The following is a 21,739-nucleotide window of genomic DNA, read 5'->3' as shown; positions in this document are numbered from 1 at the left end:
GTTAATATTTCAATAATAGTTATGTAAGTTCACATTCCCTGTAGAGTAGAGAACTGTATTCTGTATACCGGCCTCTGGTCAGTAATTTAGATAATATTTTTTTATTGTATCTCTTAATGTAATGATGAAAAGCATGGTGGTCTAGCGGAACTGGCACCGACTCATAATCGGAAGGTTGCGGGTTCGAGCCCTGGCGACGCCATAGTGTTGTGCCTTTGAGTAGGGCACTTAATCTCGATTACTCCTCTCCACCCAGGTGTATAAATGGGTACCGGCATTCTTAAATGCTGTTAAGGTAACATTCTCACTGTGGAGGAGGTGTAGCGATCCCCTATAGCAACATTACATGGAGGAGTCTGGCCCAATCGCCAATGAAAGAGAGATGGGCACTCCGATCACTGTTTATACAGGATCGTCTCCTTTAACCTTTACTTTTTTATATAAAAGTATACATTTTCATCAAGGAAATGATGCAATAAATCCAACTAGCATAACAGATTCCTTTTGCTTTACTGACTCAAGGAAGGTATACGGACTATACTTGACAAATTTCTCATAACAGCAGTGGAAGGTTAATACTATTTACAAAATCATTCTGTATCTTAGAAAGTGTATATACATCTCAAGGTAGCTTTAGTATCATTTAAAAAAATGGTTGGTGCTCTCTTTATGTTGCAATATCTGAATGTCCAATATTACACTTGTTGCAGTTTTGTCAGAGCACATTGCAAATGTTTACAAACTTTATATGCAATATCTCAAATCCAAAAAGACAAACAGAACTGTGAGGTGAACAAATTTTTATATTTTTCATTTCAATTTTCAATTTCATTCATTGCAGAAATGTGAAGTGCAGTAATTTATATCTTTGACATGTTCCCTCTAGTACATCCACTGCTTTGTTAAAGTAAAATGAACTTATGAAAGTGTTAAAAACTGTTAATATTAAGACTATTTAAGTTTCTTGTACTATTGTTTCAAACTTGTTCAAATCTACGATCAACACGCGCTGGTTTACGTAGTTCCATCCTCAACTGATTCCAGAACAACTCTTGTCCAATCGGGTCTTCAGTCCACTTCAACACTTCCTTGTTACATAATATCTGGCGAAGCAACATTGTCTTTTTGTCATCAGGAATTTCTCCAATCTGTACAAGAATAAGTACATCATCGTTTTCCCTAACCAATCGCATTTGTGCGATCTGTAGCTGATAATGACACCATCCGTCATCCATGAAATTTTCTGATAAAACTGCAACAGTTTTGCGGCTTTTATAAATACCGTGGCATATGGCATTGAGAATATAGTGCCCCGCTGGAATGTCACCTCTTTCTTTCATACAAAGACGAAACTCTTCTGGTCCATCTTCAATGTTTGGAGTGAGTTGGTTATCTATCCATGCTTGACTCTCCCTGTGGTAGGCAACATAAGCATGATATTGACGCCGCATGATTGGTGCTTCATATCTGTGATCAGCATCAACATCATCCTCATCATCGCTATTCATGATATCAGCATCATCATCATTGTCTACATATCGTTGATATCTTCTCTGATAAAATAAAACCCAGAATTTATAATGTATGCGCCATCGATATTTCTTGTAAATGGTAGCAACTATTACACAGATTACAGTCAGACCTGACAAACTACTGATGAGAATGTAGTATGCAATATGCAGACTGCAGTCTAAGCTAACTTGTGTGATACCAAGTCCATAAGACGCTTTAGGAGATGTACACTTATACATAGGTTGCGGATCTATGTATGTTCTCTTATCGGTCAGTATCCAATCTTGTAGGGGTTTTATATCACATGTGCAAGTAAATGAATTGTTCCCAAAGTCAACATACTGCAAGTTGTATGCAGTTTTCATCATGAAGGTAGAGAGTGTAGTCAGTGCATTATCGGACACAATAAGTGTTTGTAGACTATGAAGACCTTTCAAACCATTCAAATTGACAAGTTTGTTTGCCGCCAAATTAAGGTAGACCAGATTTGACATGTGATGAAATTGTTTTTCTGGTAAGCTCTTTAGCTTATTATGACTGAGATCCATGTGGTTGAGGTTTACCAGTGAGGAAAAATCATTTGCATTAATACTATCAATGTTATTGCTACTCAAATTTAAATATTGCAAGCTGGAACTCTCCAGAAGAAATTGGTCAATTGATGACAGTTTGCAGTTTGATAAAGCCAGGTTTTCTATGTGAGGAAAATGAGACAGTTCTCGTTTATCAAAAATATTTCCCTCAGAGTCTGATATTGCAAGTGAAATGAGATGTGAACATTTACCCCCACAAATTGATATGTATTATTGAGGAAGTAAAGTTTATTGAAGGTTATTTTCTTTAGTCCCGGTGCTATTGTACACAATGGCTCATAGGTTGCATAGTAAACTGTAGCTATATTAACATAGATGTTCGGTGAAATGTGAATAGCTCTGAGGGCTGCATTAATGTCATGTATCCAAATCTCATCTGTAGCAATATCATTCAAATACACATCAGTCACATTACCAAGTGAGTGAAGGTTCAATTCAGATATGGGATTATGTGAGACATCCAGAGATTCCAATTGTAAGCTGATATTCTGGTTATAATGAAATAGTTTCTGTATCTTATTATTGCTCAAATTCAGGTATCTTAGTGAGTTTGCAAGCACTCTCAGTGCTTCATCAGGAAATTCAGTAAGACCATTTTTACTGAGATCCAGCAATTTAAGGTTTGATAAGCTGTGAAAGGCATACTTGGATACATTTATGGTGCTTTCATAATAAGAGTAACAGTTTTCAATACTCAAATTTTGAAGATTTGGAAACATACTAAAGGCATCATCTTCAATTGGTAGATGGTCCAATCTGCAATAAGAAATTTGCAGTGATGACACAGATGAGTTCAATAATGACCCAGCCATCACAGTTTGAAATACACTCCTCCGATATACCTCAAGGTGCAGATTAGTTAGTGAAGCTGGTAACCTTGTAATTAGTTTTGACCATTTGGTTTCATTCCAATATTCAGTGTATTGTACTGGTCCATATCCCGCTATAGAATGTGATACAAACAGCTCCTTGAGATCAGTCATATTCCTGATAGGACATGTTATATAGTCAAATTCATTACCATCCATCTTCATTGTTGATAACATTTGGAGGCCTTCTATTGCTTTACATGGTGTAGAGATTAATGAGTTATAAGAAATGTCTAAATATATTAGACTGGCGAGACCCAGAAATGATGTTTCTGGCAAACTTGTTATGCCATTCCAAGAAAGATCTAAATACTTCAGATTGGTGGGATTCACAAAAAATGTCTCTGGTAAGCTTGATATGTTATTCGAAGATAGATCTAAATATTGCAGACTGATGAGATTCTCAAACAATGTCTCTGGTAAGCTGGATATGCGATTCCAGTGCAGATCCAAAAATTCCATACTGGTTAGATTCACAAACAATGTTTCTGGCAAGCTTGATATGAAATTGGTAGATAGATCTAAATGTTGCAGATTGATGAGAGTTACAAACAATGTCTCTGGTATGAAATGAATGTAATTGGAATGGAAATCTAAATATTCCAGACTGATGAGGTCTTTGAACAGTGCAGCTGGTAAATTAAAGTAAATTACCGGATATTTTAGATTATTGCTTACATCCAAGTGAGTTAGACTGGCCAGACCTTTGAATACTGATTCAAGGAAAGAATCTATGACATTATGAGATATATCAAGCTCTTGTAATACATGTAACCCATTGAATACTGCTGGTGGTAGACTGTGTAAACCACAGTTAGCAATAGCTAGCTTTTTCAATGATGTGGTAGAGTGAAATGGGCTTCCATGCAATGTGAGATGGCTTTGATAGCTTAGATGTAGAGTTTCCAGTTTATCCAATCCTGTAAATGTATCAGTGCTGATACTTAGAATCTTGTTGTAGCTTAAGTCCAACACTTTCAGTGGCAAGCTTGTTTCAAAATGGATGTTATTCACAGAATTGTGGCTCAAATTTAATTCTTGAAGTGATTTGTATTGAATAAAACTTGTTCCATTGACAATTTCAAGTTGATTGTAACTCAAATCTAAAGTCTTGATGTTGTCATCGATCAGTGGCAAAATACTTGTAAGTTTCCTATTGCTACAGTCCAATGCCGTCCTGTTGTGTACTTTACAAGGTAATCCTTTTGGGAAGATAAATTTGCTGGATGGTTCAACACCGAATACCAGAACAGGAAACAGGTAGATCAGTGAGAACATCATGATGAAAACTTGATCTGCAGCAAATATGTGTTCAAACAGAGCATCAGTGAAAACAAATCAAGGAGACTTGATTTACAAAATGTGCATCAAATAGAAAATTTTTGAATTGTGAAGAAGACTTATCCTTGATTTTGTGTCAATATTGTGTTCCACTGTCCAGTCACTTTTCCTTGTTTAGTATGTTGCAACTATCTTTGGGAGTTTTCTTTAATACTGAAATAACTTGTTTTCGTTGCTATACCGATGTGGAATGAATGTATAAACTGAGAACCAAGAGGAAATAACATGTGTGATGGCATGAAGGACATTTAGGTTTTGTTTTCATTCCTACACAATGTGGAATGAATACATAAGCTGAGAACTGAAAGGAAATAATGCACGTGATGGCATGAAGGACATCTAGGTTTTGTTTATGCAGGAAACTCATCCTCTCTCTATTAAATCAAGTTCATTGGCCATCAAGCATCCTGTATAGACTGTTACAGACACAAACCTACATGTATACCAAATACATGTGTATATATATATGTTCCCCAAAGTGGTAATTTGGAAATTTACATACTCAAAAAATTAAAGAGTCACACTTATTTATTAGCATTTATTTTTCAAAACAACATTAACATTGTAAATCAGATGAGTGTCATTTCATTAAGTAATGATTAGACAACAGAACACTCACACCACTGAATATTGAAGTCCATGACACTGTAAAACACTTCAGGCATCACCACAAGAACCGAAAAGAATGGATGCAAATCTGGATTGTCGGGTTTCCAACCTTACATTTTTTTTAGTAGTGTATTTGTGACACAAGTTGGTCCATGGAGGCCAAGGAGTCAGTTTTGAAAATTGAGTTGGTTAATTTTTACCAAATACAAAATAGGCTATCATATACTGAAAACACCAAAGGTTTAGCATATTTGGTTCAAAAGTTATGAAGGTTTGTGATATGTATTTTCTTATGTATGTTATTGTTTTTACTCCATATTTTTGCTTTATTTCAATTTCAAATTTGCCGCCTTTGGCTTCCATGGACCATATTGTGTCACATTTTAAAAGATTGCTGAGCTTAGAGATGTTGATTTCTCATTTGATGTTGGTGTTTTGTAGGTAATATACTTGTGATAAATATCAGAGAGGGTGTACACTACACATGCAGCATGCTAATAAATGTCACTGGCACTTACAAATAATCACAAATGCTGTGCCCAAGATCAAATATTTATCATTGAGTCTGAGCTCTCAATTATATATATGGCATCTATTTGTTCTCATTTCAATCTAACCTCAATGATTAATTGAGAGTTAAACACAGGGTTTTATATCTGCGCATCAGTATAAAATACTGCATCTGCCATGCTATGACTGGGTCTACTCAAATGCCTCGCCAAAATATGCACAGTGAATGTGACGGTGGTAATGAACTTTGTGTTGCACGTAATCAGCTTGCTCAGGAATGTGTTGAATGCAGACTAAGTATGCAAGTTATGAGCTTGACTTTCACAGGGGTACTAGTAGAGGGTACATAGATTTTGTCATGCAAAGGTCATTTGTATTTGTTAACATTAACTTAGATTATTTTCAAAAATCTACATGTAACCTTTTTTTGGACACTCGGTACAATACAAAACACTGTCTAAAATTTCCCACTTTGAGTGATCCTGCAAGACACCTTAATACAACATTTAAAGATATATGCTGACATTTTATTTACTTGTTGTGACCAAGACATTAAAGAATCAAGAACAACACCAAAGTATTTAAATTAATTAAATTGTTTAAGCTGACACTTATGTGTCAAGTCAGTTTTTGGAAAACTTGTTTTCAAAATTCACAATAGCATAGTGAAATGAGCAATTGGACCAGTTTGTAGAGAGTTTAAGGACTTTTAAACATTGTATACTCGCCTTAACAACTCTTATGAGTTTTTAGATATCTGTCAATATGTAAGAAAACATAATGTGACACAGTCCTACTAATCCTGAACAAGTTGCTGAACATATTTTCGAGTTATATTAGGCTTGAAAAGATGGCATACCTATAAAAAGTTATAAATTTTGAAATTTTTCTTTCAGTGTTTGTTAAGTAGGGAACTCAACTCAACTCAACTCAACTCTTTAAAACAATATGCAAGCACCAATTGAATGGTGATTATTTATTAAATTATATAAACCTCCGGATTTTGTCAGAGTTAGTAACTCAAAAACTTTTAGGCCATAACAGCAGATTCAAGGAACTTCAAGAGTAGTAATATATATCCTTTATCTATCCACTTTAATATTTACACAGCGCTGTTAAAATAAAATAAAATTATCGAAAAGCTCTTAATATCACAACTATTTATACAATCATTGTTATCAGACTATTATTAAGTCTGGAAATCTCTTAAAACAATATTCTTTTTATGAATTATATTTTTAAATTTGTTCAAATCTACGATCAACTCGCGCTGGTTTCCGTAGTTCCATCTTTAACTGATTCCAGAACAATTCTTGTCCAATTGGATCTTCAGTCCACTTCAACACTTCCTTGTTACATAATATCTGACGAAGCAACAGTGTCTTTTTGTCATCAGGAATTTCTCCAATTTGTACAAGAATAAGTACATCATCGTTCTCTCTAACCAATCGCATTTGTGCAATCTGTAGCTGATAATGACACCATCCGTCATCCATGAAATTCTCTGATAAAACAGCAATAGTTTTGCGGCTTTTATAAATACCGTGGCATATGGCATTGAGAATATAGTGCCCCGCTGGAATGTCGCCTCTTTCTTTCAGACAAAGGCGGAACTGTTCTTGTCCATCCTCAATGACTCGAATGAGTTGATCATCTATCCATGCTTGACTCTCCCTGTGGTAGGCAACATAAGCATGATATTGACGCCGCATGATTGGTGCTTCATATCTGTGATCAGCATCAACATCATCCTCATCATCGCTATTCATGATGTCAGCATCATCATCATTGTCTACATATCGTTGATATCTTCTCTGATAAAATAAAACCCAGAATTTGTAATGTATGCGCCATCGATATTTCTTGTAAATGGTAGCAACTATTACACAAATTACAATCAGGACTGTCAAGCTACTGATGAGAATGTAGTATGCAAGGTGCAAACTGCAGTCTAAACTAAATCGTGTGATACCAAGTCCATAATAGATTGTTGGAGACTGACACATGTACCAATGCTTCGGATCTATGTGTGTTCTCTTATTGGTCAGTATCCAGTCTTGTAGGGGCTTTATATCACATGTACAAGTAAAGGAATTGTTGCCAAAGTCAACATGCAGCAAGTTGTATGGTGTTTTTATCAAGAAGGTAGGAAGTGTAGTCAGTGCATTGATGGACACAGTTAGTGTTTGTAGGCTATGAAGACCTTTCAAACCATTCAAATTGACAAGTTTGTTTCCTGTCAAATTAAGGTAGACCAGATTTGACATATGATGAAATTGCTTTTCTGGCAAGCTTTCTAGCTTATTATGACTGAGATCCATGTGCTTGAGGTTTACTAGTGAAGAAAAGTCATTTCCATTAATGCTGATTATGTTATTGTTACTCAAATTTAAATATTGCAGGCTATGACTCTTTAGCAAGAATTGGTAAATTGATGACAGTTTACAGTTGGCCATTGTCAAGTTTTTTAGGTGAGGAAAATGGGAAAGTTGTTGTTTATCAAAAATGCTTCCTTCTGAGTCTGATATGGCAAGTGAAATGAGATGTGAACATTTACCCCATACAAATTGATATGTATCATTGAGGAAGTTTAGTTTATTGAATTTAATTTCCTTTAGTCCCGGTGCTGTTGTACACAATGGCTGAGAGATTGCATAATAAACTGTAACTCTATTTTCTTCAGGTGAAATGTCAATAGATCCAAGGGCTGTATTGATGTGATACATCCAGATCTCATATGTAGCGATATCATTCAAATGCACATCAGTCACATTGCCATGTGAGTCAAGGTTCAATTCAGATATGGGATTATGTGAGACATCCAGAGATTCCAATTGTAAACTGATTTTTTGTGTAGAATTGAATAGACCCTTTATGTTATTATTGCTTAAATTCAGGTGTTTTAGTGAGTCTGCAAGTACGGCCAATACTTCACCAGGAAATTCAGTAAAACCATTCCTACTGAGATCCAGTGACTTCAGTTGTGATAAGCTGCGAAAGGCATATTTAAATGCATTTATGGCATTTTCAACATAATTCGAACATTTGAAAGTAATACTCAAATTTTGCAGATTTGGAAACATAGTAAAGGCATCATCAAATATACCCATACCACAATGCAAAATGTACAATGATGATACAGATGAGTTCAATACTGATCCAGTCCTGACAGTTTGAAATACACTATCCCAAGGATGTACCTCAAGGTGCAGGGTATCTAGTGAAGCTGGTAATCTTGTAATTAGTTCTGACCATTTGGTTTCATTCCAATATTCAGTATATTTTGGCATATATCCTATAGATTTTGATATAAACAGCTCTTTGAGATCAGTCATATTCCCAATAGGACAAGTTACATAGTCAAATTTATTGCCATCCATATTCAGCATTGATAACATTTTGAGACCTTCTATTGCCTTACATGGTGTAGAGGTTAATGAGTTCCAAGAAATGTCTAAATATGTTAGATGGGTGAGACACATAAACAATGTCTCTGGTAAGCTGGATATGATATTGTCGGATAAATCTAAATATTGTAGATTGATGAGATTCACACACAATGTCTCTGGTAAGCTGTATAGGTCATTCGAGTGCAGATCTAAATATTCCAGATTGGTGAGATTCACAAACAATGTTTCTGGTAAGCTTGATATGCCATTCCTATATAGATCTAAATGTTGCAGATTGATGAGATTCACAAGCAATGTCTCTGGTAAACTTGATATGTAATTCCGATGCAGGTCTAAACATTTCAGACTGATGAGGTCTTTGAACAGGCCAGCTGGTAAATCTATTAATGCTGCTCTGAAATTATTGCTTATATCCAAGTGAGTAAGACTGGTCAGTCCTTTGAATACTGATCGAGGTAAAGATTGTATGAAATTATGAGATATATCAAGCTCCTTCAATACATGTAGCTCATTGAATACTGCTGGTGATAGACTGTCCAAACTACAGTGAGCAATATCTAGCCTTTTCAGTGATGTAGTAGAGTGAAACGTGATTTTATGTAATGTAAGGTCATTTTGATGGCTTAGATGTACAGGGTGTATCAAAATGATTGGTACCGGGCTATGTGACATTTTCAAAAATATATAAAAAATATAAAATTGCTAATTAATATAGTTTTTGTACTATAAATAGAAAGGGCATATGTTAACTTGTTGATCTATTAATCTGAAGTTGATAGGTTGATGCATCTGGGAGCTATTGTCATTTAAACGAAGATCGACATAATCATGGTTTGACTTACACAACACAAGTTGAATATGTTCACTGCTTGAACCATTTATTGCATACATACTCTTCAATTCATAAAATTGCTTTACACATGCTTTTAGAAAGATAGTTCCTGAAGTCCCTGCCTTACGACTCTGGCAGTGTGAGGTGAAGCCCTATCTTGAAAAAAACTTAACACCTGGGATGGGTCCATTCTGTAACTGCCCATATCAAATTTTGAAGCATTGCAAGTTATTGCATGTTTGCATGGGATACGCCTTGCCTATAGAAACTGTCTCCTAAATCTTCTCTGCACTTCTCCATAGCTTCGTGTCGACCAGTAATTCTTAACTATGAATGCACACTGAAGTGTCGAATATTGTGGAGCCATTCCAATAACTTTTACCAGGTCTATACTAACCAACGCTGTCTACAGTCTATAGCCATTCTGACACACCATCTACTTAGTAATCTCAATAATACAACTTAAATTACCGCCCTGGATGGTGTTGATACACAAACTTCTTCTTCACCCCACCTAAATTATTCAAGTCAATAATATTACTCTCAAGCAATAAATATTGATTATAACATTTATATATATTATGAATGAAGAAATAGGCAAAGAAAATATTAAACATTTCCATGATTTTCAACATATCATCCTCACAAGGTATTTGCAGTAAAATAGAGCTTTGAAAATGGTGTGCTACTGATCCAGCGTTACGATGAAAAGTGTCAAAACACCTACTTTCCTTTAGAATCATGTAACTTCTAAATAGAATATGCTATCTTTATTATCTAAAATTCTTAGAGAAGATAAAACTACTATATTTACAAATATTTAAACAACTAACCCCAAAATGACACAAAAATAGTAAAAAAAATCGGCAAAAAATGAGAAGTCTTCGGTACCAATCATTTTGATACACCCTGTAGAAATTCCAACTTTTTCAGTCCTGTAAATGCAGTGGTGCTGCTCCTAAAAATCTTATTGTAGCTCAAGTTCAACACTCGCAAGGATAAGTCTATTTCAAAGCATATGTTAGTCACAATGTTGTGGCTCAAATCTAACTCTTGAAGTGAATTGAGATGAATAAAACTTGTGCCAATGACAGTTTCAAGTTGATTATAACTCAAATCTAAATTCTTGATGTTGTCCTCTTTCAGCAGTGGAATATTTGTAAGTTTCCTGTTGCTACAGTCTAAGGCTGTCCTGTTGTGTACTTTACAAGGTAATCCTTTTGGGTAGATGAATTCACCGGATGATTCCATGGTGGAAATGAAAATAGCAAACAGGTAGATCAGTGAGAACGTCATGATGAAAACTTGATCTGCAGTAAATATGTGTTCAAACAGAGGATCAGTGAAAACAAATCATGGAGACTTGATTTATCAGCAAGGAGAAAACCAGTGTGTGTGAGAAAATTGCTTCACTTTAAGCATCCTTGATTTAGTTTGGCAGAATTATCTCTGACAAGGTTCTATGATGTAAAAGGAACTATAAACAAGTATTTGATGTAAACGGAACTTTGAATTTGTAATTGATGTAAAAGGAACTATGAACATGTATTTCATGTAAAAGGAACTATACACAAGTATTAAATGTACTAAAAGGAACTGCACAAGTGTTATGGTGCTTATTTACATCCTGCCTTGATGCATGTAGAATTAATATAAAACTAGACTGGGATAGAGGAAAATAATGCATGATGTTATACATGTAGGTCAATTAAATGTTGGTGTTCCTGATTTTTTATGCTTATTGATTTTGAGATAATAATTATAGCCAATAATAGTATTTAACTTTCTTCAAATTCTTTTGTTTTATATGTCCAGTCCTTCTGAAGGGGATGAGTGTGTGCAAAGGTTTTCTGTTTCCTAAAAAAAGTGTCCAAAACCACTTTGAAAAAGTACAAGTCCCCCTATTTATTTATTTACCATACTTATCACTCACCCAGGCTTTCACCCACTGTCAAATGAAATTACTTATTTATCCCAGTGACCTAGCATCATAGGGGCATAACCCCATCAGGTTGCAAAAATATATGTTTAATACCACAGATAACCTCAGGTATTTTACTACTGCTTTCCCAAGTGACTCATCCCTAAGAGTGATTTCACTCCCCAGGACTGATTATACCCTCCAAGACTGATTCACTCATCAAGAGTGATTTCCCTTTCCAAGTGTGATTTCACTCTCCAAGAGTGATTTCACCCTCATGATTTTCCCTCATGGAGATTCTTTTTTGCTATTTTAACTTGGTCGTGCTGCTCTATTTTATCGTACTGTACACAAGATTTTAAAAAGTGCAGTGATTTATAGTGCGCTACGCACAGGCACAACGCGTAGACGTTGATCCACAAGCCTCAGCACACTTTACAGGTTACATGATTTCACACATTAATTCACATATTGTTATTTTCAGTGCTCATGCTGATGCTAAGGGTATAATGCAACTAAAATTGCAGTGATTTATAGTGTGCTACGCACAGACAGTGATCCACAAGCCTCATAGACTACCCCGTAGTCCACTTGCCCATTCTGCATATACTCTGGGTATTGTATTTGGGCTTAAAACTCTGATTTAATTAATGTGTGCACAATTGATAGATTTTCACATCTGATCTTTTTAGTCACCCTACACCCTCTGTTTGTTAGCTCCCCAAGTGGACTACTGACATTGGATTGCGGTTAGAGATGCTTAACACGGCTGTCTATGAGCTTCTATGGATGAGATTGTCGGAAATCTGGCCTACTAAAATTGGCCATGATGTAATGCATCTTTAAATGGATCTGGCTTGTGATTGGTCGCCCAGATCTCGTTATGGTTTAAATCCTCCGGTACCTATCATTACCATTAATAACTACATGGTACACAAGTCTGCCGCCATTGTGTTGTGTAATTGCATGAACGCGTCACTATGTGCATGAGCGCGTATTGTATTTGCTTGCGGTTAAATTTGATTGATAAACAAGTGTGATTGACAGTATGAGTGTCAGGGACTTTGCCCACTCAAAATCCCGCTTAAAATTGGAAGTCCATAGTCTATTTTTAACCTGGAATTTTATGATTAATAAACTTGCAGATTGTTCAGTGAAGTGCCAATACAATTATGACATTATGATCATTTATGTTGCATTCAATAATATAAGCCTACGTACACTTTACTTTTACTGTCATTAATATAATTATATAAACTTTTTCATAACAATTTTATACTAGTATATATTTTGATGTAATAAATATCAGTATAATTTCGAGAAGCTTTCATCATGATTAACATTAATAACATGCTTTTATTTAGTATCAAAAATAGACTATGGCATAGTCTACAAGCCTCAGCACACTTTACAGGATACATGCATAATCAAGCAAAATGAGTCTTTTAATAATCGCACCAAATAACTGATTATTTTCTTTATTTTGTAACTTCAGATTGAGGTCAAGCTTTCAGTGCAGTACATGTCTTTCAGGTAAGTACTGTTTATAAGTGCAAACATATATCTCTTGATTCCCCCATCCATAAATAGATTGTCAGGTGGAAATATTTTGAGGTGAAATCTTGCCTTTCTAGATTCTGTTTGACCTCCAACCAATACAAGCTTGTTAATAACTGGCCTTCTCCATTCAGGTTGGTTACGAGTGTGTTGTTGAACAAATTTTGTCACTGCTATCATTTTCAATTCATGTATGATATTGTTCATTTCAGCGCTCATGCTGATGCTAAGGGTATAATGCAGCTAATCAGGCAATGTGAACCCAGGAATGTGTTATTAGTGCACGGAGAAGCAATGAAGATGGAATTCCTCAAGAATAAGATCACTCAAGAATTCGGTAAGAGATTGGTAATTATCACCGAGTATGAATTAGAGGATAAAAGATATGATTATTGTCTTTTGCCTATCCAATATCGTGTCATAATGGATGGGCTGGCCAATATTTTGAGTAGTGGATGCCGGCGTGTCCCCTACGATAGAAATATTGGCCAGCCCATCCATTATGACAGGATATTGGACAGGCAAAAGACAAAATCCTATCTTTTATTGTCATTCAGTTAAGGGAAGGGGTATGAACATTTGGACAGTATTTATTGTGGGACATTAGAGCACATCAGACATATCAGAATTGCATTCTGAATACGAAGAATGTCATTCTGATATCAAATAATTTTCATTTTTTGAAATTCGCAATTTAATACACATTTTATGGCAAATCATTAAAAATTGATATTTTTGATATTTAACAGTACTCGAAGTAAACTTTATAAATCTGATGATTTATACTTAAAGTTAATGTAGGTGGGATGAAAAGCCGACGATCAATTGAAAATTTTGACCTTTAGATTGAAGATATGGATTTTTTCCCAAAACACACCAAAAAAATAGGTCTTTTTGGGAAAAAATCCATATCTTTAATATAAAAGGTCAAAATTTTCAATTGATCGTCGGCTTTTCATCCCACCTACATACACTTTAAGAATATATCATTAGATTTATCAAATTTACTTCGAGGGCTGTTATATATCAAAAATTTGAAAAATATCCAATTTTAATAATTTGTCATAAAATTTGTATTATATCGCTAATTTCAAAAATGAAAATTATTTGATATCAGAAAGACATGCTTCAGATTCAGAATGCAATTCGACACATCTGAGGTGCTCTCATGTCCCACAAAAAATACTGTCTAAACGCCATAAACGCTCATTCTAGATCCCTTAAGTAATTTGTATAAGTGAAACTGCTTTTTACTAGGAAAAATAAAGTTACTTAAAAATCCTTAAATAGTGTGACCATTGCCATGGAAACAGAATAAAACACACAGGTTACAAATTTGACAACATGCCAGAAAAGATTCTCCAGACTCTACTTAACATTTTGATATATGATTTGTCCATTTGAAACATCTGTCCAATATAATGATGCAAAAATTTCATGGTCTGTCCACCCACCCCCACCCTAAATGTACTTCATTATTTAGGTGAATTAGTTCTTTGTTGGGTAAATCTGTTCAATCCTTAGCTTGACATGAATACTTCATTGGAATTTTGTTACACAGTGCTAGCTTTAACCTTTTGTGACCCTCTTAGATGATAGCTTATTTTCTCAAACATTATTTGGTACACTGCTTCCTTTGATATCAGTGGTGGGGAATGTGATTTGCAAACAAGTTTTAGATTTGTTTTCATAATAATACTACACTATTTTGCAAATACCCTTCGCACTATCTGATTTGGTGCTGTTTGCTGTGTAAATAGGAAGTGGGTTCTGATTGGCCACTTGAATCCCATATTCCCATCATCATCACATCAGCACCTTATTCGCCGAACAAGCTGCATAGCTTATCACATGACCCAGGCGTGACCTGTTCTTTTAACAGATTGATCAGGACAAGTAGTTAGCCAGTTTGAAGGGTCTTTGCAAAATAATGTAATCCAACATGTACAGATAAAACTTTTCAATGAAAACTTCATTTTCAAACCAGCCAATATTTGTATCTTTTCTTCTGCAGGTATTGGGTGTTTCATGCCAGCCAATGGTGAGACAGCGCTAATCTCAGGCAAAATTAATGTCATCGCAGACGTCTCACTCAATCTACTCAAAAGGAGCACATTCCCAATGCTTGGCACAGGGCCACATGATGTCAAGAGGCCCAAGACCATGCATGGAGCTATGATCATATCAGATGATGTGAGTTGTACATGTAATTGACTAGATAATGCAAGAGATTTTAAATTGTTAAACATTATGCAAACACAGTTACGGAAGTAGATGCATGTTGGAATTTATAAAATCAAAAAGGTAGCCAGTTTTGTTGCTACAATCAGTAACAAAGTCACTCAACAATAATATACAACATTATCACTTTATTACTAAACTTGGCTGGTCATCATCCCATTCAACTAAATCTGAATCATAATGAAAATGCACGTAGTGTATGGTATCAATTTCGAATGTATGTATGTCACATCTTGAAACACTATTCTGGTAGCAGTTGATACTAACCATGCATCTTGTGCGAAAATTGTTAGGACACTTGTTGGTGTTTTTAATTTTAGATGAGGTGGTAAAATATGATATGTTCATAGTTGATGTTATGCACTTGCTATACTCTCCTACCCTCTCTCCTCTTGAAGTAAAGATGGAGCTAACATTTAGTGCAACCACCTTACACTATTTTTCAGCATTGAACATTGATTAAGGGGAGTGGGGTTATTCCTTCATGTAATTTTACACAAAATTAGGGTTAGGGTTAAGGTTAGGGTTAGTTTAGGGTTAGGATTAGGGTTAGGATTAGGGTTAGGATTAGGGTTATGATTAGGATTAGGCTTAGGGTTAGGATTAGGGTTAGAGTTAGGATTAGCTTACACAAAATAATTACATGAAGGATCGACCAGGAGTGGGGATGCATGAAATATACATTGTCCCAACCTTTGTGATTATTGCTGGGCAACAATAATGAGTTTAATTGTGGATCTGACTGTGGTAGCACCTTTTCAATTTGTTCAAAGCACTTTACATTATATGTGACGTGTCATGTCAAAAGGAGACACTTTTGGGCAGGATCGTAAATGGAGAAATAGACAAAAATCTGCTTGGGGTGATTTTTTCACAATTTTGGTTTATTGCGAATTTGTGATGCTATTAATGTTAAAAATATTGTCTGATAGTTTCAGACCGGAATATAAGTGGCATCTTGTATTTTTTGAGACATTTTTCAAGGTAATTCCTACTCTCACCATTGTCAATAATATTTTCAAAGGCCGATATCTCAATTTCCAATTTTATAATACCATAACTTACAAACTCAATATCTTCGCTTAGGAATGTTTGATTTCATTGGGGAAAACGGCGTTGTGGAGCAAAATATCTTTATATTTAAGATATGTAAAAACCTCAAAATTGATAACCTGCCCAAAAGTGTCTCCTTTTGACATGACACGTCACATATATTCCGCTGCTGCTGGGAAATATCTCACAGTGTGGTTGCCAACAATGGCACCAGTATATGGCTACCCTTAACAGCTCCCATTAGGGTCTTTCCCAAGTGCACAACATGTTGGGCATGCTGGATTTGAAACCACACCCTTGCAATCAGAAGTTGATGCCCTAATCATGTTCCCTATTGGACAGAAATTACTTGATATATAAGATTTCTTTGTGAATCAAAAAGATATTTTGACCTTTTTAGTTAGTGAATGTTTTGGATACAAAAAACATTTTGGTGCTTAAGAAATATTTGTACTTAATAAATACTGTTTGTCCATACATGAACTGATGTGAAATGAAAAGAGTTTTACAAGTAGTCTTATTCTCCTGACCCATCTGTTTGGAATTGGGCTATTCCACTTAAAATACACACTACCCCTGTGGAAGATTTTGGAAATATGTTCCACAGAGGGAGTAGGAATTTTAAATGGAATTAGCACATTAGGCAGCTCCATTTGAATTTCATACACCCTCTGTGGAAGATTCAGATTGAATCTTTCTCAGAGGGTGTATGAAATTCAAATGGAGCTGCCTATCGTAATTCCATTTAAAAATTCCTACCCCTCTGTGGAACATATTTCCAAAATCTTCCTCAGGGGTAGTGTGGATTTTAAATGGAATAGCCTATTGCAATAACTCAGCAGGTAACTCTTATTTGATTTTCACTTGAATTGACCTTTTGACCTCCAGAAATTGCAATTAGATGAACCCAGCAAAGTGATGCAGCAGCTAGGAGTGATGGAACATGAGATACGTTTTACATCCACCGTTGCCATATCACCCATGACAATGGAGGTACTACAGAAGAAACTCAAGAGGTAGGACATTTTTGATTTCATGCTTTTCACTTGAGGAATCAGATAGCGACGTATCTATCTGAGCCCTTAACTGCTTCAAAATGCAAATTTAAAAAGCATGGGAAAATATTTTTGACCCATAGGGTTTATAGTGTATAGCTGTTTGAAAGTGCAAATTATAAAAGAAATTTAAGACTGACTATATTGTTATGGTTGCTGCTGTTAGGTCATTATAAAGGAGGATTTTGTGATCCTAGCATCCTCTTTTTATGACATTTTTCAGTAGATATCCACGAAAAAAGCGTATTCCCAAAATTTGAGTTGATTCCATTTTTGCGTTTGCGAGTTATGCATGATTATGTGTATTACACTGCTCCATAGGCCACTGTTGTAATTTCGTTCTGGTATACCAGATCGAAATTCAAATTTGACGATATTTTTACTAAACGAATTAATCTGCAAGACATTTTAGGTACATAAACATTATGTAGCCAGAGGTTTCCAGTGGTATAAAAATCTCAATTTTTTTTGAGAAAAGTGGGGGGATGAGCCTATGGATCACGAAATGCCCTTTTAATTTAATAGTCCACACTCATTAGTAAAATTGCCTGCTTTTTACGTGTTATTCAGTTTTTCTGCATTTTTTCTTCAAATCCACCACACTAAAATCTCATGTCTGACATCGCCAGACGTCATATCCTAAATCGTAAATCTCAATCAAATTCTTTTTCTTGTGGGCATGGTTAATATCACTGGCTCTCCAAGTTGCTGTGAAATGGTTTATGGAAAGGTTAAGGCCATAGTGGTCAGTGACAATCTGTTAAGTGTGCTGAGACCTTGTGGTCTTGGTATTGTGCAATATATTAGGCTTTGCTACATTTTGTATTGTATTGTATAAGGCCTAAAAATTGTTTTATTGGCGTAACATAAAGAAAAATTAGGGTAGATCATTAGGAATTTCTTCTTTTTAAACACTTTTTAAGCTGTAAATTGCATATGGAACTTGGAACTTTTTTTCCCTTTTTTTAATTAGATTTTTTTTATTAAATTTTTTTTACTAAAAAATATGAAAAAAAGTTTTTAGTGTAGGCCGGGTTACGCCAATCAAACAATTTTTTTAGGTCTAAGTTAAGGGATCCAAAATGAGCGTTTATTGCGTTTCGACAGTATTTTTTGTGGTACATGAGAGCACCTCAGACCTATCGAATTGCATTCTGAATAAGAAGCATGTCTTTCTGATATCAAATAATTTTCATTTTTTTAAAACCACAATATAATACAAATTTTATGACAAATTATAAAAATTTGATATTTTTCAAATTTTTGATATATAACAGTCCTCGAAGTGAATTATATAAATCTAATGATATATTCTTAAAGTGTATGTAGCAGGGAGGAAAAGCCGACGATCAATTGAAAATTTTGACCTTTCATATTGAATATATGGATTTTTTTCCAAAAAAGACCTAATTTTTTTTGGGTGTTTTGGGAAAAAAATCCATATCTTCAATACTAAAGGTCAAAATTTTCAATTGATCGTCGGCTTTTCATCCCACCTACATACACTTTAATTATAAATCATCAGATTTATAAAGTTTATCAAAAATATCAATTTTTAATGATTTGCCATAAAATGTGTATTAAATTGCGAATTTCAAAAAATCAAAATTATTTGATATCAGAATGACATTCTTCATATTCAGAATGCAATTCGATATGTCTGATGTGCTCTAATGTCCCAAAATAAATACTGTCCAAACGTTCATACCCCAGCCCTTAAGTAGTTTGGTGTGCAATCTTATTCTATTCTGGTGCTATTGTTAATTTACAGGAGGTTTCCAATGCATAGTGTGCAACTCACATCAGATGGTTCCATCATGATCAGCTCAGTACTAGTCAAAGTAAGTTACACGTCCTGTGGTATCCGCAAGTATGTACGCACAATACACACAAATGCGACCTACTCCCATGCAATAAGCGTAGAGTGGCAAGTTTCGAGACCTTCCAATTGTTGAGTTGTTCTTTTTTGTTTGAAGACAGCTGTATAGTCAATGGTATGAATGTGAATTGGGACATAATATGCTGTACTATATTCAATTCTGTCCCCATTCACAAAGGACCTACCACTGCCAATACAGGTGTCTTCAAGAACATCAACTCAACAGATGGAACATCTTGAAACACCCAACTTGGCAACATTAAACTCTTTTCATGGGAGCAGGTCACATAAGTGTAACCACAGGGAAACACAGAAAGCAAAACACACTTTACATTTTACTATCCTTCCTCAGAGTTTCATTCACCAAACTGGTGCTGTTTCACTTTTATTCGCTCCAACTTGGACTGACACTGCATCTGTAACTGTGGACATTGTTTGTAATGTGTGTTTATGCTGTTTTGGATGTTAAGTAGACATGAAACAACACCACTGTACATACAAAATCTCTTAAAATCTCATACATTTTCTGATGGTATGTTCCTACGATCACATGCTGATGGCAGTCTGCTTGAATGTAAAAGAACTCACACAACATATGGGAATAATGCCTTCTGCAATTCTGTGCCGGCTCTCTGGAACAAATTACCTGTAAAACTTCGTACTTCACATAGTCTGGCCACTTTTAAATCTGATCTGAAAACCTATTTGTTTCCAAATTATTTTTAATTAAGTTGTACATTAAGTGTAGCCTAAGATGTAGTGTAAGTTGTACTTTTAAGATCATTGTAAAGCGCTTTGTTCATACTTATGCTAAGGCGCTATATAAATTCCGTTTATTGTATTGTATTGTATCGACATGGTCCACCAAGTGTAGAACATCCATTGTTCTTGGATGTTCCTACTCACATGGTGTTTCCTAATGTCCGTCTGATTTACAGCGTTTACAAAAGCGCACACATATATGAGTTCAGGACTTCTAATGATGAATATTTTAAAGAAGGAATCACTGTGAATTTTGGAATGTTTTGATTGGATTTTCAGCATGATTATTTATATGAATGTGGAAAAATCTGTATCTAATTACATTACAAAAAAAAGCATTACATGTTTCTTACTGTTAATGATTGGAGGTTTTATTTATTTTATTGATTGACAGATGTCAGAAGAGACAGAAGAAGCCCTCAATTTACTGGTGTCATGGCCGTATCAGGTAGGTAGCCACTCCTCATTCCATTTGTAGGTCGCCTGAGGGAGACCTTAATAGACGAGTCAATTTATGTTTGAGCTCAAATTAGAACATCAATGTTTTTGCTTGCTAGTGATTCTAAACACCCTCCTTAACAACATCCAAAAAAGGAGAAAAAGGGGAAAAAATGGTATTTTGCATATATCCAAACCGGCCGCTAATGCAGGGTTCAAATTTCAAAATTGGGCGAATATGGATAAAAACCATCTATAGTAGGATTCAGAAAAAATATAGTTTGACCTATCTGTGATGTACATTTCTTGAGTTATAGGCATCAAGGTCAAATGTTAAATTTTGGCCTCCACCATTGTCAGGAGTAAGAAACTAAAAAATGCTCTGATTTTGATCAAAGTGGTCTCAAATTGTTTAACAAAGAATATTTTGCCATATCTCAGGTGTTTTGTTACCTGGGTAACATCACAAAATAGGTCAAGGTTAACATGATCTAATGGGCTTTAAAATATTTGCCCTGTTACCCAGGTAACAAAACACCAAAGACATGGCAAGCTATTCTTTGGTTTAAATGTTTTTCCATGCAGAACAATTTGAGATCACTTTGATCAAAATTGGAACATTTTAAAAATATTTTTGTGCCCCTGTGGACAATGGTAAGAGCTTTCTTTCAAAGCTGCAGTATAGACCACTTGACATGTGACATCATTGCCCGGCAGTATGCGCACAAATTATGGCACTTTCCATTGTTCTTTGCCCTGCAGTGTGTGTACGCATCATAGTTTGCTCAGGGCATGTGCATTTTAAATCTCCCACCACATTTCATATAGTACAAGAAAGCCATTGAACAGTGAAGCGGTTCGTTGGAGCATATCGATAGACCAATCCCTTGCCTTTGTTGATAAACAATGATGTCAAGTGGTCTATAGAAATCTGTATGTAATAACGGTGTTAATTAATCATCAGACAACCCTTTTGGACAACTGTCCATATTTTAAACAGGAAGCCCCACTTGCCCAGTTCTCCACAGAAGAACTGACTTACACCTGTTACTTTGATGACAGACAGAACAGAATTTACAGGGATAAATTTTAACCTTTACTAATTCCCAAAGGAGCTTGAAACAAAAGTGAGGCTTTCAAATAAAAATGTGTCTTTA

General features: G+C 35.2%; 2 protein-coding genes across 3 annotated transcripts in view; one reads left to right on the top strand and one right to left on the bottom strand.

Moving 5' to 3' along the window:
• LOC140165647 (integrator complex subunit 11-like) overlaps positions 1-21,739 on the top strand; it is a 64,972-nt gene that overhangs the window by 42,118 nt on the left and 1,115 nt on the right. For both annotated transcript variants that reach the window (XM_072188942.1, XM_072188943.1), the window contains 6 exons: positions 13,093-13,130; positions 13,367-13,491; positions 15,169-15,347; positions 17,337-17,464; positions 19,275-19,344; positions 20,539-20,592. In XM_072188942.1, coding sequence (XP_072045043.1) covers positions 13,093-13,130; positions 13,367-13,491; positions 15,169-15,347; positions 17,337-17,464; positions 19,275-19,344; positions 20,539-20,592 — 594 coding nt within the window. The remainder of the gene's footprint in view (positions 1-13,092; positions 13,131-13,366; positions 13,492-15,168; positions 15,348-17,336; positions 17,465-19,274; positions 19,345-20,538; positions 20,593-21,739) is intronic.
• Positions 205-2,169, bottom strand: LOC140165298 (toll-like receptor 6). Its single transcript, XM_072188639.1, has one exon. It carries the CDS (start codon positions 2,058-2,060, stop codon positions 978-980), a length of 1,083 nt encoding a protein of 360 aa, XP_072044740.1. The 5' UTR covers positions 2,061-2,169; the 3' UTR covers positions 205-977.

The sequence above is a fragment of the Amphiura filiformis genome, chromosome 12 (assembly GCF_039555335.1).
Source record: "Amphiura filiformis chromosome 12, Afil_fr2py, whole genome shotgun sequence".
In the NCBI taxonomy this organism is placed as follows: domain Eukaryota; kingdom Metazoa; phylum Echinodermata; class Ophiuroidea; order Amphilepidida; family Amphiuridae; genus Amphiura; species Amphiura filiformis.
The sequence above is the reverse complement of the archived record's forward strand: the minus strand, read 5'-3'. Positions and strand labels throughout refer to the sequence as shown.